This window comes from Martes martes (assembly GCF_963455335.1).
Source record: "Martes martes genome assembly, chromosome: 3".
NCBI classification, from domain to species: Eukaryota; Metazoa; Chordata; class Mammalia; order Carnivora; family Mustelidae; genus Martes; species Martes martes.
The window spans coordinates 167,252,471-167,268,152 of NC_137890.1; the positions used below are offsets into that span (position 1 = coordinate 167,252,471).

Consider the following 15,682-nt stretch of genomic DNA (forward strand, 5'->3'; position numbering starts at 1 on the left):
TCCAACACCTCCGGCTCCTCGCCACCCCCTGCCAGGACAATCTTCACCCACCCCCCAACCCCGCCCCTGCACAGGCATTTCCTACCAGGCCCTCACATGCTCCCTGCCTGCATCACTCCCAGCTCTCTGCCTCCACCCCAGCCCCCTGACTCCAGCCCTCCCTGTCCACCCCTGCCTCCCACACAGCCCACACGCTCCTGCTTGCCCAGGCCCCTGGCCCCATCTACTCCCTGACCACCTCACTCTCTTCTCTCTCCCGGCCGCGCTCTTGCTCCCTTGCTCTCCTGCTCTCTCGGGAGCTGCCGTGCGGAAAGGTTCCGTTCCTCCCCGGAAAAGGCCCACATGGGAACAGGAATGTGCAGAGAGAAGAAAAGGCAGCAGCTGCTGAGACAGCAGGCACGGAGGGGGCCCTGGTGGTGGTGGTGGGGGGGATCCTGGGGACAACTGGAACCTGAATGGGTGAGGTGGGAGAGGGCCCCTGGGAAAGTGGAGATCTTGGAGGGGATGAGGAAGGGACAGAGGGGTCCACGAGACCATGGCGATGGCACAGGGAGCCAGGACAGGTGGGAGCAGGAGGCTGTGGGTGGTGACGGCACAGGAGGAGGGAGGCTGCGGTGTGGGAGGACAGAGTAGGCAGCCGGGGGCCGGGGTGGCAGCAGGGGCGGTGAAGTGCACAGAGGGACAGAGGGACGGATGGTGCAGGGAGAGAGGGGTGGAGGCCGACGGAGCGGTGAGGGGCAGTGCGGGATGGCACGGTGAGGTGGAAGAGCACGGGCCCGGGGAAGGCCGTTACTTACACGTGAACGGAGAGCGCCCGTCCTCTGTACAGACTGAATGCGCTGCCATACAGGTCACTGGCCACCGAAAGGCTATCCTCTGACCCCCAGCTTGCGCCCACCAGATTAGCTCGAGACGCCCGCACCAGCGGCTCCACCCCCAGGTGCCGTGGCCCGGCCCCGGTTGCCTGTGCTTGCCTTGGGCTGCCCGGGGGGCGGCGGGTGCCACCCCTGCTGCCCGCTTCCTGCTCCAAGACCGTCTGCCCGCTGCCCCACCAGCTCACTTGCTCCTCTGAGGTGCCTGTCACGGAGGTCGGGGGTGTGTCCAGGGAGGTGCCCACCAGGGTGTCGGAGCCCCCTAGAGAGAGGAGCAGGGTGAAGCCCAGGCACCTCCCGGGGGAAGCCCGCTTGCCTGCTCTTGGAGCAGCCCAGAGAGCTCACCTGTGGGGGTGCTGAAGTCCCCGTCATCCCGAAGCTCCAGGCGCTGGGTCCCCTGCACATCGCTGATGTCATCCTCACCCGTCTCCGAGTCTGGAGAAGAAGGGGTCTGTGTGGGCAGGGCCCTCCTCCCTCCAACTCCAACTCTTCCCTGTGTCTCCTCCTGCCTCCCCCGCAGCAGGCTCCATCTTACCACCTCCCGCGGGGGCTGCCACACCTCTCTTCCCCCCTCTTTTACCCCCCTCGTCCCCCGGCCCAGCTGGGGTTACTCAGGCCAGTCCCATGGCTTCACCTAGGGGTCCCTGGCGACTCACCCCTACCTCCTTGGCCCTGAAAACCACCTGCCACCGCCCCTCCCAGCCACTTACTAGATGACCAGGGTCTCAGCCCTCCCCATCCTCGCCCGTCAGTGATAGTGTAGGTTCCTGTGCAGCCCCCAAATAACAAGATCCTAGGTTCCAAGTCTCTAAATTTTGGGTTCCGGTACCCCAGGAACAAAAGGGAGTCACCTCAGAGTCGTACTGTCAGGGCACTGGGCCAACTGCAGGGCCGGCCCGTCCTCCACCCTGAACCAGCAGGACGCATCAGGGCACAGCTGAGGCAGGGTGAGGAGAGGCCGGGGTCGGGCAGGAAGGTAAGGGGAGTGGAGGGCTAGGGCCAGAGCCAGTTTCCTACCGTAACTTTGCTTTCTGCAGGAGCGGAAAACTTCGCTTCCATAGGAGCAGCAGGAGAGAGACATGGACAGACTGTTATCAGAGCGTTTGTGGGGCAGGGCATGGTGGGTAGGCAGGACAAAGGGGGCATGAGGGTACCCAGTGCCCAGAAATGCCCTGTGGGGATGGGGCAGGGGAAGGGAGACACCTGGAATGGGCAGAGCATCTCCAGTCCTGACAGCCTGCAGGCTCCCACTGTGCCCAGCTGGGGAGCACACATGCTTTGGCTGGTAATTCCAACTACCCTAGCCATTCTATACCCTTGGCACTCTCACTGCTGCCCCGGCCACGTGCACACACTTACACGCACACACACACGCACATCTGCTTGTGATCAGGCCACTCGCAGACCCAGGCCCCCCATCAGGGGTCAGGCCCACCCTCTCTTAAAATATTTGTATTGTGCTTTGACCTTTCTTTGCAAACCAAACCCCCAAACTGTTCTGCCTCACGATGGGACAGGTACCCTCTTCCTAATCCTTTTCTTCTACTGCTGAATGGGCCTCAAAGTGCCCAGTGATTAGGCTACGCAAAGTTTCCTGGGCCCATTTCCTAGCAGGTTCTGTGCCTCAGTTTCTCCATGAATGCCACGACATGCAGGAGCCATGTGCTGGATTCCAAAGCATGGCAGTGAGCTCATCCCCACTTGGTCCCACAAATGGAGCACCCTGAGCCAAGGCCCATAGTGGGGTATGCTAGTGACATCCCCCCCTCAACCCCCTCACCCCACAGCTACAGGGTACAGGGCACCTCCTTGAGTGGGTATGGATGTGTACTGGGGGAGCCCACAATCTCATAGGCTGTCTTTAGGGCCTGGGCATGAGGCATGAAGAGACATGGACCAAGAGAAGGAGTGGGCATGGGCTAAAGCAGGTAGCCTGTGGTCCACGCACCATGGGTGAGTCGGCCAAAGGCCCGGCGGGAGTGGCCCGTTTTCTGAAAGAGAAAAGCCAGAATGAGTTGCTGAGAGGAAGGCTCACTCCTGCTGTCCCTTACCTCCCATCCAAACCTCTATATTAAACAGAAATTCATTCCAGGGGCTTGGAGAGGAGGAGGAAGGTAATGCACAGAGGTAATGCACAGCTTTCCCTGCAGGGAATGTCTCCACTCTTCCCTGCCTTTCAACCCTCCTAGCAGGAGCTCCAGGCTACCCAGCTTGGCTCTGGGGAGGAGCAGAGAAGGAAGAAGAGAGAAGACAGCAAAGCTTCGGGTCAAATGCTGGGAGTCCAATGCTGGGAGTCCGACAGAGGCTCACAGGACTGGGGACCTGAGGGACACCCCACAGATAGAAGCTAGGAGACAAGATAGCAGACTGACTGACGTGAAGGAAGAGATGGGGTGGGGGGGGTGCTTGCATGACTGGGAGATGGAGGGATGAGGACACAGATTCCTGCTGGGGGAGGGGCGGATGGGGAGGACAGATACCTGAAATAGGTGTCAATCGGGCAGGGAAGGTGATGGGGGAGCTGAGGGCAAGGTCCAACAAGGGCCAGAGCCTCACGAATGCAGAAAGGAGGCCTTTCTGGAGGAGAACAGGGCAGGGTTCCGGGAATTTATTGAGCTCAATCCCTGTGCGTGGCTTCCAGGAGCTCGGGAAGATGGAAGGCTCCAGACTGGGGGGCTGGGGAAAGCCAGGGCGGGGGGCCGGGGTTGGACGGAGGAGAGGGGAGACCAGGTGGCAAAGAAGCCAGTGGACACCCCACGCCGAAGCTGCGGCAGGGGCCTCCCCGAGGGGTCGCGGGGGATTGCGGACGACGGGGCCTGGCTGCGGGGGGTGGTCTGCCCTTCGGTGCGGGGAGGGGCCGCCGCCCTCAGCACACTGGCCCGGGAGCCCCCCAGAGCGCGCCCGGCGGCTGCCCCTCCGCGGCTGGGTGGGGCGGGCGCGGCCCCGGCGCCCCCTCCCCCGGGGCCCGGCCGCGGTGACCCGCCCTCCCTTGGGGCGCCCAGCCCTTCCCGCCCCCTCCCGGCGCCGCCCGCCCCCGGAGCCCTCACCTGGAAACGCTTCTTCACCCACAGCTTCTTCATGGCGGGGGAGGGGGCCGCGCCGGCGGCCGGGCGAGGAGGGGACGGGCGGGGGCGGGGCGGAGTCGGAGGCGGGGCCGGGGGCGAGCAGGGGAGCGGGCGGGAGCCGGCGCCGGTGGCGGAAGGAGCCGCGGGGCCGCGGGAGCCCGGGCGGGGGTAAGACGGCGGCGGCGGCGGCGGCGGCGGCGGCGGCGGCGGCGCCTAGAGCCCGCCCCTCCCCCGCCGGCCTGCACCCCACCTGGCGCCCCTTCCCTGGCCTGTTCCCTTGCGACCCTCGGGGCGGCGCTCACCTGCCTCCGGGTACCCCCACCCCGCACCTGCCTCCTGGGCCCTGGGCACATGGGGAAACTGAGGCACAGAAGGGGTGCAGCGGTCCCTATGAGAGTTCGGGCAACCCTCTCATTGGCAGCCTGACGCGGCCTCCACGCCACCCCCACTCGTTCCCCGCGGGGCCGCTCTGGAAGGTCAGCCGCATCTCGACTTGCTCACTCCACAAACATGCGCACACTACCCTGTGCCAGGCAGTACCGAACTCGTGGCGGCCGGAACACGCCGCAGGGCCACAGCGCCGGGTGGGGGCGCCTAGGTCACTTACGGAACAAGGGCCCTGGTGGGAGGGGGCTCCGTGCTGAAAGCAGCTGAGACTATGAAAACCCCCAGGCTCCTCAGGAGAGCCAGAGACGGCCCTAGAGTTTCTCGATGGTAGGTCCTCTGTCCTTGCCCCCTGCCACAGACACACACACACCACCTAAGGTGCCCAGAGATTCTCCTACTAGCCACAAATATGACCCACCTTCTCACCCACGGGTGTGTATACTCACCAAACTCTATTTGTCCTCCTCCCGTTCCGCACCGTGCGCACTTTGCAACCCGAAACTCAATTCTCCCCTCCCCCCAACAATCATTATAACTAAGTTTCTTAAGCATTTACTGAGTGCCAGTCACTTTTAAAATGTTCCCTCAGGGGCGCCTGGGTGGCTCAGTCGGCTGGGCGGCTGCCTTCGGCTCAGGTCACGATCTCAGGGTCCTGGGATTGAGCCCCGCATCAGGCTCTCTGCACGCATCAGGCTCTCTGCACGGAGGGGAGCCTGCTTCCCCTCCCCCTCTGACTGCCTCTCTGCCTGCCTGTGCGCTCTCTCTGTCAAAAAAAAAAAAAAAAAAATTTCCCTCATTCACAACAACCACTTATGAACACTGAACTGCCTCCATTTAACTGACAAGTGACTAAGGCTCAGAGACAGCCTATCACTTAGCCAAAGCCACACAGGTTCTGTGTCTCCAACTGTCCTCTCCATCCAAGTCCTCATCCTAGCATACACAAGCAGTGCCACTCACTGTTAGCAGTTTTTACTTGGCTTCCGAAGTTATGTGAGTTTATGGACACCCCCTTTTTTAAATTTAAAGGCATATCTTATACATTCTGGGTGCATACAGATGGTCCTGTTTCCTGGACCCCCAAAGGCAGATGTCACACGTACAGACACATGACTCGGGACAAGCACTGAGAGCGGACACATGTGTGTCCATATCGGTTCCAGCCAGAGGACTCTGGACACCCTCAGGCGCTCTCCCTGCCCACCCCCCAATACACCCACTCACAGATGGGGGAGCTGAGTGAGGAGAGGGGGTAACTTGAGCCCCTGTTCCCCAGGAGAATCCGAGGGGCTGGCACATTCCATAGCAAAAATAACCAATGGGCAGCGGGCGTGAGTGACGGGACAGCTGGGCCGAGGACAGGCCTGTGGGATTCTGTGTTCCTGCTCTGGGTCTGCACTGCTCACCCCCACTGGGCTGGCCTGGGGCATGCTTGCAGGGTGGGCCACCCCCAGCTGGCCCTAGATTGCCATCTTTTCGCCTCCGTGGCTGGACAGCTGTGCCCCTCTGCTATTTCCCTAAACCCAGACTCCCAATTTCTGCACTGCCAGCCTTTACCCTTCCAGAAAAAACCTATCTCATCATGCCAGGCCTGATCTCTCACACAGACCTTCCTCTGAGCCAGGTGAACCCGCTCCCCTTCTTTTTGTATCCTCTCTTTCTTGCCTGGAAAGTCCAATTTCTCCCTTCCCCCTTTTTGGTTATCTTGCTCTGCATTTCTGACACACAGTAACATTTTTACTTACTTATCATGTTTATTCTAGGTTGTCTATCTCCCCTCACTAGGATGTGATCTCTAGGAGGACAGGAACTTGAGGGATCGCCTGCCCCATGTAGCCCCAGCACCTAGAGCAGTGACAGGCCCACAGTAGGCACTAGATAAAGGAGGAGGGAGTGGCAGAGCTGTGGGCGGCAGGGATAGGGATAGTAAATCTTCCTGGAACAGCTCATTCATCCAGCCGTCCTCCCTCCTCCATCCTGACCCAGAGCCTTTTCTAAGAAATAGCTGGAGAAGTGGCCATCTCGAGTGCCACTCAGGATCTTCCTGGGAGAGCCTGCCCTGGCTTCAGAAAAGTTCTCCTGCGTGGGCTTCGGCTACTTGGGGGCTTCTCTGCTCCTGTCCGCTGCTCCCACTCTGGCTCCTCCTCCCCTCCCTGATGAGGACTGGGCCTGAATGGATGGCAACACTCTCCCTACCCACCCCAATTCCATACTAATTTTCCTCCTGGCTTTTCATCCAGACATACCAAGGTCTGGTGGAAAAAAGTAACTGCAAAATATCCCTCAGCACAGGCTCTGGTGCATACCCCCACCTTTTCCTTGCCTGAAGAAGCCCTCTCTCCCTGTCTTTAACCTTTCCTCTCCTCTTCATGGCCTCAAGTCCCCAGCATGGTTCATGCCTACCTGTTGACCTTTGGCCCTTCCGACTGAAACCAGAGTCTTCCAGAAGACTATGAAACATCCAGCTAATGAGGCAAGCACTGACAGCTTGCCCCTTCTCTCGGCTGTGCCCTCTCCTCTTTACCGCCTGCCCTTTAAACCACCCCCCAGCCACACATGTCCCAAGTGTTGAGAGTGACACTTGTTCTGGTCACTTGATTTGCACACAGCTCCTCAGCCTGCACAGGTGGAAGTAGGATGTTCTGAAGGAGATGAATGCCCGCCTACCTTGGAGACTGGGCCAGGAGATGGCTTCGGAGATATGGTTGGGAGAAGGATGGTTCATGATGAAAAGTCCTGGCCTTAGTCTTCCCATGCTTCTCTTTCTGAGGACAGGCAACGTGGACCTGAACCCCTACAGTTCTGGCTCTGTCACCCCATCAGCCATGTGACCTCGAGTAAATTCCCTCTTAGGATTCCCGTTTTCTCCTATGCATAACCATCACTACAGTAATCTGGGCTTTTTAAGATTAAATAATGAAATGAGATGGGGTGCTGTACCCACATTAAGGATTCTCCAGGTAGCCTGCCCATCTACTGTCTTCACTATTCCTATGCTTTCCTCATTTCTACACCCCAAATCCCACCCTCCTGTGTCCCATCCTCCAGATTCTCCAGTCAGCAGCCCACCTGTCTTCTCAAGGCCCCTCCCTCTTTAAGCCAGGTTGATATCCCTCCATCCTTAAGCGAACATCTCAGGCTTCAGGAGTGCCAGGAACCTTAGCATCACCGAGCCAGACAGCAATCCCAGCCAGGAAACTGCCTCCTTCTGCAGCCAGGGCCTGGCTGGGTTTCCTCGAGATCCCTGAAGTTCTCCTGCTGTGGATCCCAACTGAGAAAGTGTTCCATGAGTAAGTCTGAGCAATGCTGAGCTGCCTGTCCAGCTGCCCCTGACCAAGACCCGGAACTGGGCAGGTACTGGTTGAGGGGGAGGGGCAATAGGAGGAGGAGGAACCCAGGCTCACACAGTCAGTCCCCACCATCACCAAAGCAAAGCCCCGCCCTCCCCAAAATATGTGGGAGGGTGGTAGTAGTTAAGTGCATAGTTCTTTGCAGTAGGACACACCTCCTTCCATCCCTGCTCAGCCACCTTCTCTCTGTACCACAAGAATTGCCATTTAATCCTCTGTACCAGCTTCCCCAGGGGTGCGACTTAAATGATATATCAGAAGATATGATGGTGTGTCACCTACCACACAGTAGCGTGTAGTTATATTCATAAGCTAAGAATTATTACCAATTAGTAATAATTCTAAGACTGGTCTTGGGGCAAAGATTTCACCATTTGAGAAAAAGTTCTCAAATGTGACTTGCTGTAGCGCAATCCTCTTGCTGTATTAACATGACTGTCAAAAGGCCCCAGATCCAGTCCTCATGACACCCAGGGTCCTTTCCTCAGCCCATGCCTCTCAAACATGCTATTCCTGCAAAGTAGCCTGGAGACTGCCCTTGTGGCCTCTGTCTGGATAGGCCCAGTGGCATTCAGCCCTGCTAACCATGCTACCCAGCTTATAGAGGGACGGAGAAAACACGTCTTGCAGGGAAACACAAGGGGAAACCCTGCTCGGGGGAGGGGGTCCAGCCTCCTGTCACTCTCCCTACTTTGGGGGACCCTAGCAGGTTAGGGAGCTCTCCTCCTAGAAAGAAGGCCTGGGCTACTGGCCACACAATGGACAGCTCCCCTCCTTTTCTTTTTCTCTCTCCTTCCTTCAGAATTCCTTGAGTAGGGTGGAAACCAGAAGGGATGGGTTCTTAATTCTGGGGTGGCCATAACTAGCAATATGTCTTCTGGCAGATCTTCCTCCATTCTGGACCACAGTGTCCTCACCTATGAAAGGACGCGTTTGGAGCTGCGGTTCTCTGTGGTCATTTCAAGTCGAGACAAACATGGCACTCCTCAGGGCTTCCTTATCCTTCCCTAAAATCTCTCTCCACCGGGCCCCTGGGTAGCTCAGTTGGGTCAGGGCTCAGTGGGCTAAGCAGTTAAGTGTCTGCCTTCAGCTCAGCTGGAGATCCTGGGATCAAGGCCTGCACTGGGCTCCCTGATCAGCGGGGAGCCTACTTGTCCCTCTACCCCTCCCCCCGCTACTCGTACTTGCTCTCCAATAAATAAATAAAATCTTGAAAAAATAAATAAATGAAATGGTTTTTTTTTAATAAAATGAAATCTCTCTCCCCCAGACTGTATTCTCACCAATCTATCATATCCTTTGATTTGATTAATGTTCTGTTTTCATTTCCCTTTGGCCTGAGAGGACGAGAGCTAAGATCCCCAAGGAGTCTGATCCTTCCTCAGCTCACAGCCCTGCAAGGATGGGTCCCTTCCCCGACTCCAGGCTGGGATGGCCTGTACCTGGCCAAGTACAAAGCCGATCAAGAAAAGCCCACCTTGGGTCGCCTGGGTGGCTCAGTGGGTTACCAGGTTACCTCTGCCTTCGGCTCAAGTCATGATCTCAGGGTCCTGGGATCGAGCTCCACATTGGGCTCTCTGCTCAGCGGGGAGCCTGCTTCCCCCTCTCTCTCTGCCTGCCTCTCTGCCTACTTGTGACCTCTGCCTGTCAAATAAATAAAATCTTTAAAAAAAAAAAAAAAAGAAAAGAAAAGCCCACCTTGACTCTCTCTGCCCCAGGCGTGGCCACAGGGATTCCAAGGAAGCAGCGCTGAAGATGGTAGGAGGGTGGGCAGTGTGGGGTGAGGGAGAGAGCAGAGGTGCTGACACACAGAGGCTGAGCCCCTGACATTCTGCATCTCCGCCCCTCCTATCCCCTCCGGCTACTGAGGTCTTTCCTCCTTATCCCTTCTCCTCAGCCCCCAGAGATGCACCTCCACCAACACCACCAAGCTGAAGTGAGAACTCCCTCTTGAAAACTCCTGGGACACACTCAGTGCTCCCCAAGCTATTTGCCGACCATAGCCTACTCCCCCAGAATTCTGCTTCTCAAGACTCAGTCAGCCCAAGGCTCTGCCTGAGGCCTATGGAACAACTGGCTGGCTTAGGGGCTGAGAAAATTAAAAAGGAAATGCAGATACTGACCCAAGGAGAATCTGCTCGGGGGGGCCTGAGCCCCATACCAGCCCCAGCAGGACCTCCAGTACCAGGCCCAGTCTTGGTCCCCTCTCCTCTGCCTCAGGTCTTCACACATGAGCCTGGCACTGTACCCCGACATGGGGAGGGTCCCAAGCACCAGCCTGAGCATCCCCCTCTCCTGCTCTCTGAATCTCAGGCAGACATGGCCCATTGGTTTTCATACCATACTCCACAAACCCCCGTCCCTCAACTGTGTGTACAACCAGGCCTTTCCGCAGCCTGCACAGGTACACACACACACACACACACACATATGCACACGCACACATGCACACACACACACAGGCTTCTTATGGATTCTCAAGCCCTCAAGCATGTGGATCCTCATACACACTGGGGAGCCCCCAGGCCTAGGTCCACCTCCTGGTGCTCTGTACCCTCTTCATAGTCATCTACCCACTGGCTTCTTCCAACTAGCCTGGCGCAGATCACACCCACACGCCCCAGGGGAGCTCAGACCCACCCCTCAACATCACAGTGGGACCCGGGGAGCTCGCCCCTCTTTCAGACGTGTGCAGCCCCATGAGGTGTCTCAATTCTAGGTTACCCAAGCTGATAAAGACAATTTTCTCCAGATGATTTTCTCTCCCTACAGGGAAATGAGGAGGCCTTTCACTTCCGAATTCCAGAGAGGCCTTAGTGGGGGCTCAGGTATTTGCTTACCAAATGCTGACCCTTGACCTCTGACCTTCCTGTGGGGAGCCTCTCTACTTTGACACCCCTCCCTGCCCCCCCAAACACACATTTTCCTCTTGATTGGCACTTCTGGGTCTGTGGGGCCAGGGGCCAGAAGCCAGAGCGCCTGGGAAGAGAGCTGGATGAACCGGCGACCTCCCCACGTGGCTCCTGCAGCCCTGGTCCCGGCTCTGAGCACCCCAGCCCCCCAGGCGCGCCGCCCTCCCCTCCCCTCCCCCCACCTCCCCATTACCTCCGACCTCCAGCACCGTGAGAACAGCCTCACAGGAGGCCTGGCCCCGCTCATTCTGGGCCCTGCAGCTGTACACTCCGGCGTCCCGCGCCCCGCAGCTCCGCAGCCACAGGCAGCTGGGCTCAGGGGTCGGCGGGGGCAGGGGCTGCCCGTCCCGGAACCAGCTGAGGCTGGGCTGGGGCGTCCCGCTCACCGCCACCCGCAGCCGCACGTCGCTGCCCGCCAACACCGCCGCGTCCTTCAGGGGCCGCAGGAAGGCGGGAGCCCCGGCCACCGCCCCTCCGCCGGCCCCCACCTTGGCTCGCTTGGGGGGCACTCCGGGGCTGGGGGGTGCCCTCGTGCCCGCGTCCCCGCCTCGCGTGCCCCGGGCTTTTTGCATGGCCTCTGGGAGCTGGGCTGGAGGGGGTGGGTCTCTGGAACCTGACGGCCACGGGGGCACCCGCGGTGGGAATGGTGCCCTGGGAGATGAGTCCTGGGGGGCCGGCGCCCTGCCTTCCTGCTGCCCGCCCGCTTTCGGCCTGTGTTACCCAGAAGGTCACCAGGGCTGCGGTTGCGCCTCGGGGGCTATTTTTAGGCCCCCCGGCTCGGGTTGCGAGTGAACAGTGGAGGGAGGGGGCAGCAGAGGAGGGGACTTGGACTCCTCTGCTCCTTCCCACTCTCCAGGAGCCCCTATCTCCAACCCCCTGCTCCAACGGGGTCCCTGAGCACTTAGTCCAGGTCCCATCCCCTAGGGTGACCGGGCCCCCAGCCCACTCAGGAGTCTGGAGTCGGGTTACCCCTGGGCTTTATCCCATCAGCCTGCCACCCAGTCCTCGGGCTTCTGATTCACAGCTGGAGGAGAGGGAGAGGAGGTCCTGGATGACATGTATGAGAGGCAGATGGGGAAGCAGGCCCAAGTGGAGGTGAGCAGATAGCCAGGAAGAAGGACCAGTGCTCTCCCAGCCTCCATGCCAGACTGGTGAACTGTGAGCCTAGGAGCAGGGAGTTGGGTGGATTGAGGCTCCCAGATGGTCCTGCCCTTACGTGGTGGGTGACATGAACGTCTCTCAACCTCCAAGTTCTCATCTGTAAAAATGGATAGTTGGACAAATGTTGCAACAGACAGAGAAGTGTGGGAAGGGCATTCCAGGCAGAGGGAACAGCATGATCTAAATCAGAGCATGATGAAAGTAGATGACAAGTTCTAGAGTCGGAGGAGTTTGGAGGGATTGACCTGCAGGAGGGGTGGGGTGAGTGGAGGTGGTCGTTTGGCTCACTGAGGTCTGATGGCTGTGGGTGCTGCTGGAGGGTGTTAAGCTGCAGGCTAACATGGTCAGAGCTGTGTTTTAGAAGGATCCCTCTTTGAAACCATGGTGCAGAGGGTGAACTGGAGATGATGAGGCAGTTGGAGGCCGGTTGCAGTGTGGTGTTTCAGCGGGTTGCACTTCGACAAATATCAAGGTAGGACATTGCTGCTTTTAAAATTTCAAGCGAGGGATGCCTGGGTGGCTCAGTGGGTTAAGCATCTGACTCTTGACCTCAGCTCAGGTCCTGATCTCAGGGTCATGAGTTAAAGCCCCACTTTGGGCTCTGCAATGGGCCCGGAGCCTACTTAGAAACAAACAAACAAAAAAAAACAAAAGTAGAATAAAAGTTCAAGTGAGACTTGTTTGACAAACAGAGATCACAAGCAGGCAGAGAGGCAGGCAGAGAGTGAGGAGGAGGCAGGCTCCCTGCTGAGCAGGGAGCCCAATGCGGGCTTGATCCCAGGACCCTGAGATCATGACCTGAGATCATGACTGAGCTGAAGGCAGAGGCTTTAACCCACTGAGCCACCCAGGCGCCCCTGTTCAAGTGAGACTTGTGATGGAGCCATTCCATACCCGGACTGGTGGGAGTCACATGAATCTGTGTATGTGGTAAAATGCACAGATAGAATTACACACACACACACACACACACACACACACACACGAGTGTGTGTAAAAGTGGTAAAATCTCAGGAAGGTGGGTGGACTCATGGCAATTTCCTGGTTGTGATATGGTACTGTAGTTACACAAGAATGTGCCACGGGCTGGGGAAAGCTGTCTGTATTATTTTTTATAACTCCATGTAAATCTATAGTTATCGCAAAATAAAAAAGTTAGACAAAAGTTCAGGTGAGGGACCTACACCTGACCTTGAGTCCGAAGGGCTGAAGCCTGGGAAGGCAGAGAGGAGCCAAGGGAGGAGCCCTGAGTCATTCTGAGATGGAGAAAGGGCCTCACAAAGTCACCTCATCCCCACCCTCACTCACGGAGACTGAAGTTCAAGTGTGCTTGTGTGTGTGAATGCAGAGGGTACAGAAGAGACCATTGAAGCACTGAATTACATCCATGGGGATTAAAAGCCTTGAGGAATGAAATTTCTGTGTTGTTTGAATGCATTGAAACCTACTCTTTGTGCTGTTCAGTTCTTCGGGTTTTGACAAATGCAGAGAAATTGTGCATCTTCTACCTCAAGACCATACAGAACATCACCCTAAATATTTCCCTGAACATCCCCTTTGTGGTGGACCACACCCCCAGCAACCACTGAGGATAAGCTGAAGTCTTACGCATGAATGTAATTCTAAAAGGTAAAAACGCGGGGGAAGTTTTCACAAGCAGATGGAACATCAAGAACAAAGGAAGAGACTATTTTATTTTTAATTTTTTTAAAGGATTTATTTCTTTATTTACAGAGAAAGCGCATGTGTGCATGAGTCAGGGAGAGCCAAAAAGTGAGACTCTTCAAGCAGACTCTCTGCTGAGCATAGAACCTGAGGCAGGGCTCCTCCTCAGGACCCCGAGATCATAACCCGAGCCAAAACTAAGAGTCTGACACCCAACGGACTGAGCCACTCAGACGCTCCAAGACTATCTTAAAAAAGACAAACAACAATAACCCAGGGCACCTGGGTGGCTCAGTGGGTTAAAGCCTCTGCCTTCAGCTCAGGTCATGATCCCAGGGTGCTGGGATTGAGCCCCACATGGAGCTCTCTGCTCAGCAGGGAGCCTGCCTCCTCCTCACTCTCTGCCTGCTGCTCTGCCTACTTGTGATCTCTGTCTGTCAAATAAATAAATAAAATCTTAAAAAAAAAAAAAAAACAATAACCCAAAGCTGTCTAGCCCTGGACCTCAACAGTTTGCTCAGAATGCATGCGGTGGGTGGTCGGTAAAGCTTGGTTGGTTGGTTGGTGGGCTGGTCGGTTGAATACATGAACTGTGTCGCCTTGAGCAAGTCACTGAGCATCCTTCAGCTTCAGTCTCTTCATCTATAAAATGAGGTAGCTCGGCTCAGGGTGTTTTCATTCATTTCACAAACGTTTTGAGTTCCTCCTTTGTGCCTGGTACTGTTCTAGGCAGTAGGGATAGAGCAGTGAGCAAAACAGACAAGGATTCCTGCCCCTGTGGGAAAAACGGAGCAGGGGAAGGGAGATGGGAGAGTGACGGAGCTTGCACTTTCTAATAGGATGGCGGGAGCCTCGCTGGGAATGACTGAGCCCGTCTTAAAGGACTGAGGAAGCAAATGGTACAGATGTCTGCACCGGACTGCTTTAGACAGAGTGGGGAACGTGCCCAGCAGGCTCCGACAAGAACCAGGGCGCCAGTGGGGCTGGAGGGAGCGGTGGGGAGGGTAGAGACATGAGGTCACGTGGGTAGCAGGGGTCAGATGCCTAGCATCTTGTAGGCCATGGCACTTTTGTTCCATGTGAAAACCGGAAGTCATCTGAGAGGATTGTGAGCGGAGAAATTACATGATCTGACTTAGGTTGTTGTGATGGCTTTAAATTATTATATTAAATATTAAAATGAATATTAACTATTTAAAAGGGCCTGGCATGGGGCCAGGAACATGGCTTGTGTATCTCCTGGCTGAGTTTCTGGAATGGGGGCATCCACTGATGTGTGCTCTGGGGTGTGTGGGCCTGGGTAGGGAGGGCATTGGCCGTGTGAGTCGCTGGTGCCCTCTCCTGGAGGAGCCCGCACTAGCTGTGACCCTCAGACTCTGGCCAGGCCTGCCACCCAGGGCAGCTGGCTGCCAGGCGCTCATCTGTCCCTCAGAATGGGACCCATAGTGCCCTGCGACCTGGCGCCGGGCTGGGTGTGTGCTGCCAGTCAGCCCTGCCTCGAGATCACAAGCCTATGGTGTCATGGAAAGAGATCTGGACTCCAGAGGCCAAGGAGCCTGGGGCCTGGTTTTCCTCGGCCACAAGTATTGCTGTGAGACCTTGGCAGTTCCCCTCACCTCTCTGGGCTGTGGGGAGTTTCCTGCCGGTCACAATGAGGCACTGTGCGCCTGGCACATGGTGAAAGGTCAGTAAATGTTGGTTGAATCCGTGAAATGAAGTGGGGGCCATCAGCCTTCCCAGTAAATATTTAATTTAGGGAAAAGTAAATAAAAGTGCCCAGTGGGTATTCATTCAACAAGTAGTTAAATATTTAATGAGCACCTTCTATGGAGCGAGCCCTCTCCCGGGCACCAGGGAACCAGTAATGAGTAGAATGATGAAGACCTTCCCCTCGGTTAGCTGGCATTCTGGTGCTGAACATGAAAGTCATTGACGTATTTGCCTAAGTGTCCTGGGCAAGCAGGTGAGAGGAAGAAGAGGGAGGGGTGAGTGGGTGGGAGGAGAGGGCTCAGGGGGGCAGGGGAAAGAGTGGACAGAGAGGGCAGGACAGTGTCCACTGAGCCCTCAGTTCCCGGTTTAGGGACACATTTGCCTGCCATGATCCTTCCTACCTCACCCCTTGCATGGGGACTGAGTTAGTCTAGAATGGATCCCCTGGGTCCAGTGAGAAGCTAGTCAGCCTCCATGAGCTCTCTTGTTTCTTCGTGATGTTTGGAATCTTACAGGAGAGGATACGAGAGTGAGTGTCCCAAGAACAGGCAGGGGTTTCA

General features: G+C 56.9%; 1 protein-coding gene across 4 annotated transcripts in view; it reads right to left on the reverse strand.

Moving 5' to 3' along the window:
- Positions 1–11,158, reverse strand: part of SPEG (striated muscle enriched protein kinase) — a gene marked incomplete at its 5' end in the record, with an annotated part of 56,075 nt that extends 44,917 nt beyond the window's left edge. The window contains 5 exons of one of the 4 annotated variants that reach the window (XM_080798756.1): positions 798–1,134; positions 1,218–1,307; positions 1,890–1,924; positions 2,821–2,863; positions 10,780–11,158. In XM_080798756.1, coding sequence (XP_080654882.1) covers positions 798–1,134; positions 1,218–1,307; positions 1,890–1,924; positions 2,821–2,863; positions 10,780–11,158 — 884 coding nt within the window. Of the gene's footprint in view, positions 1–797; positions 1,135–1,217; positions 1,308–1,889; positions 1,925–2,820; positions 2,864–3,919; positions 3,953–10,779 lie in introns of those variants that run through there. The other 3 variants (XM_080798759.1, XM_080798757.1, XM_080798758.1) reach the window with 3 other exon arrangements.
- Between the last annotated feature and the right edge of the window lie 4,524 nt (positions 11,159–15,682).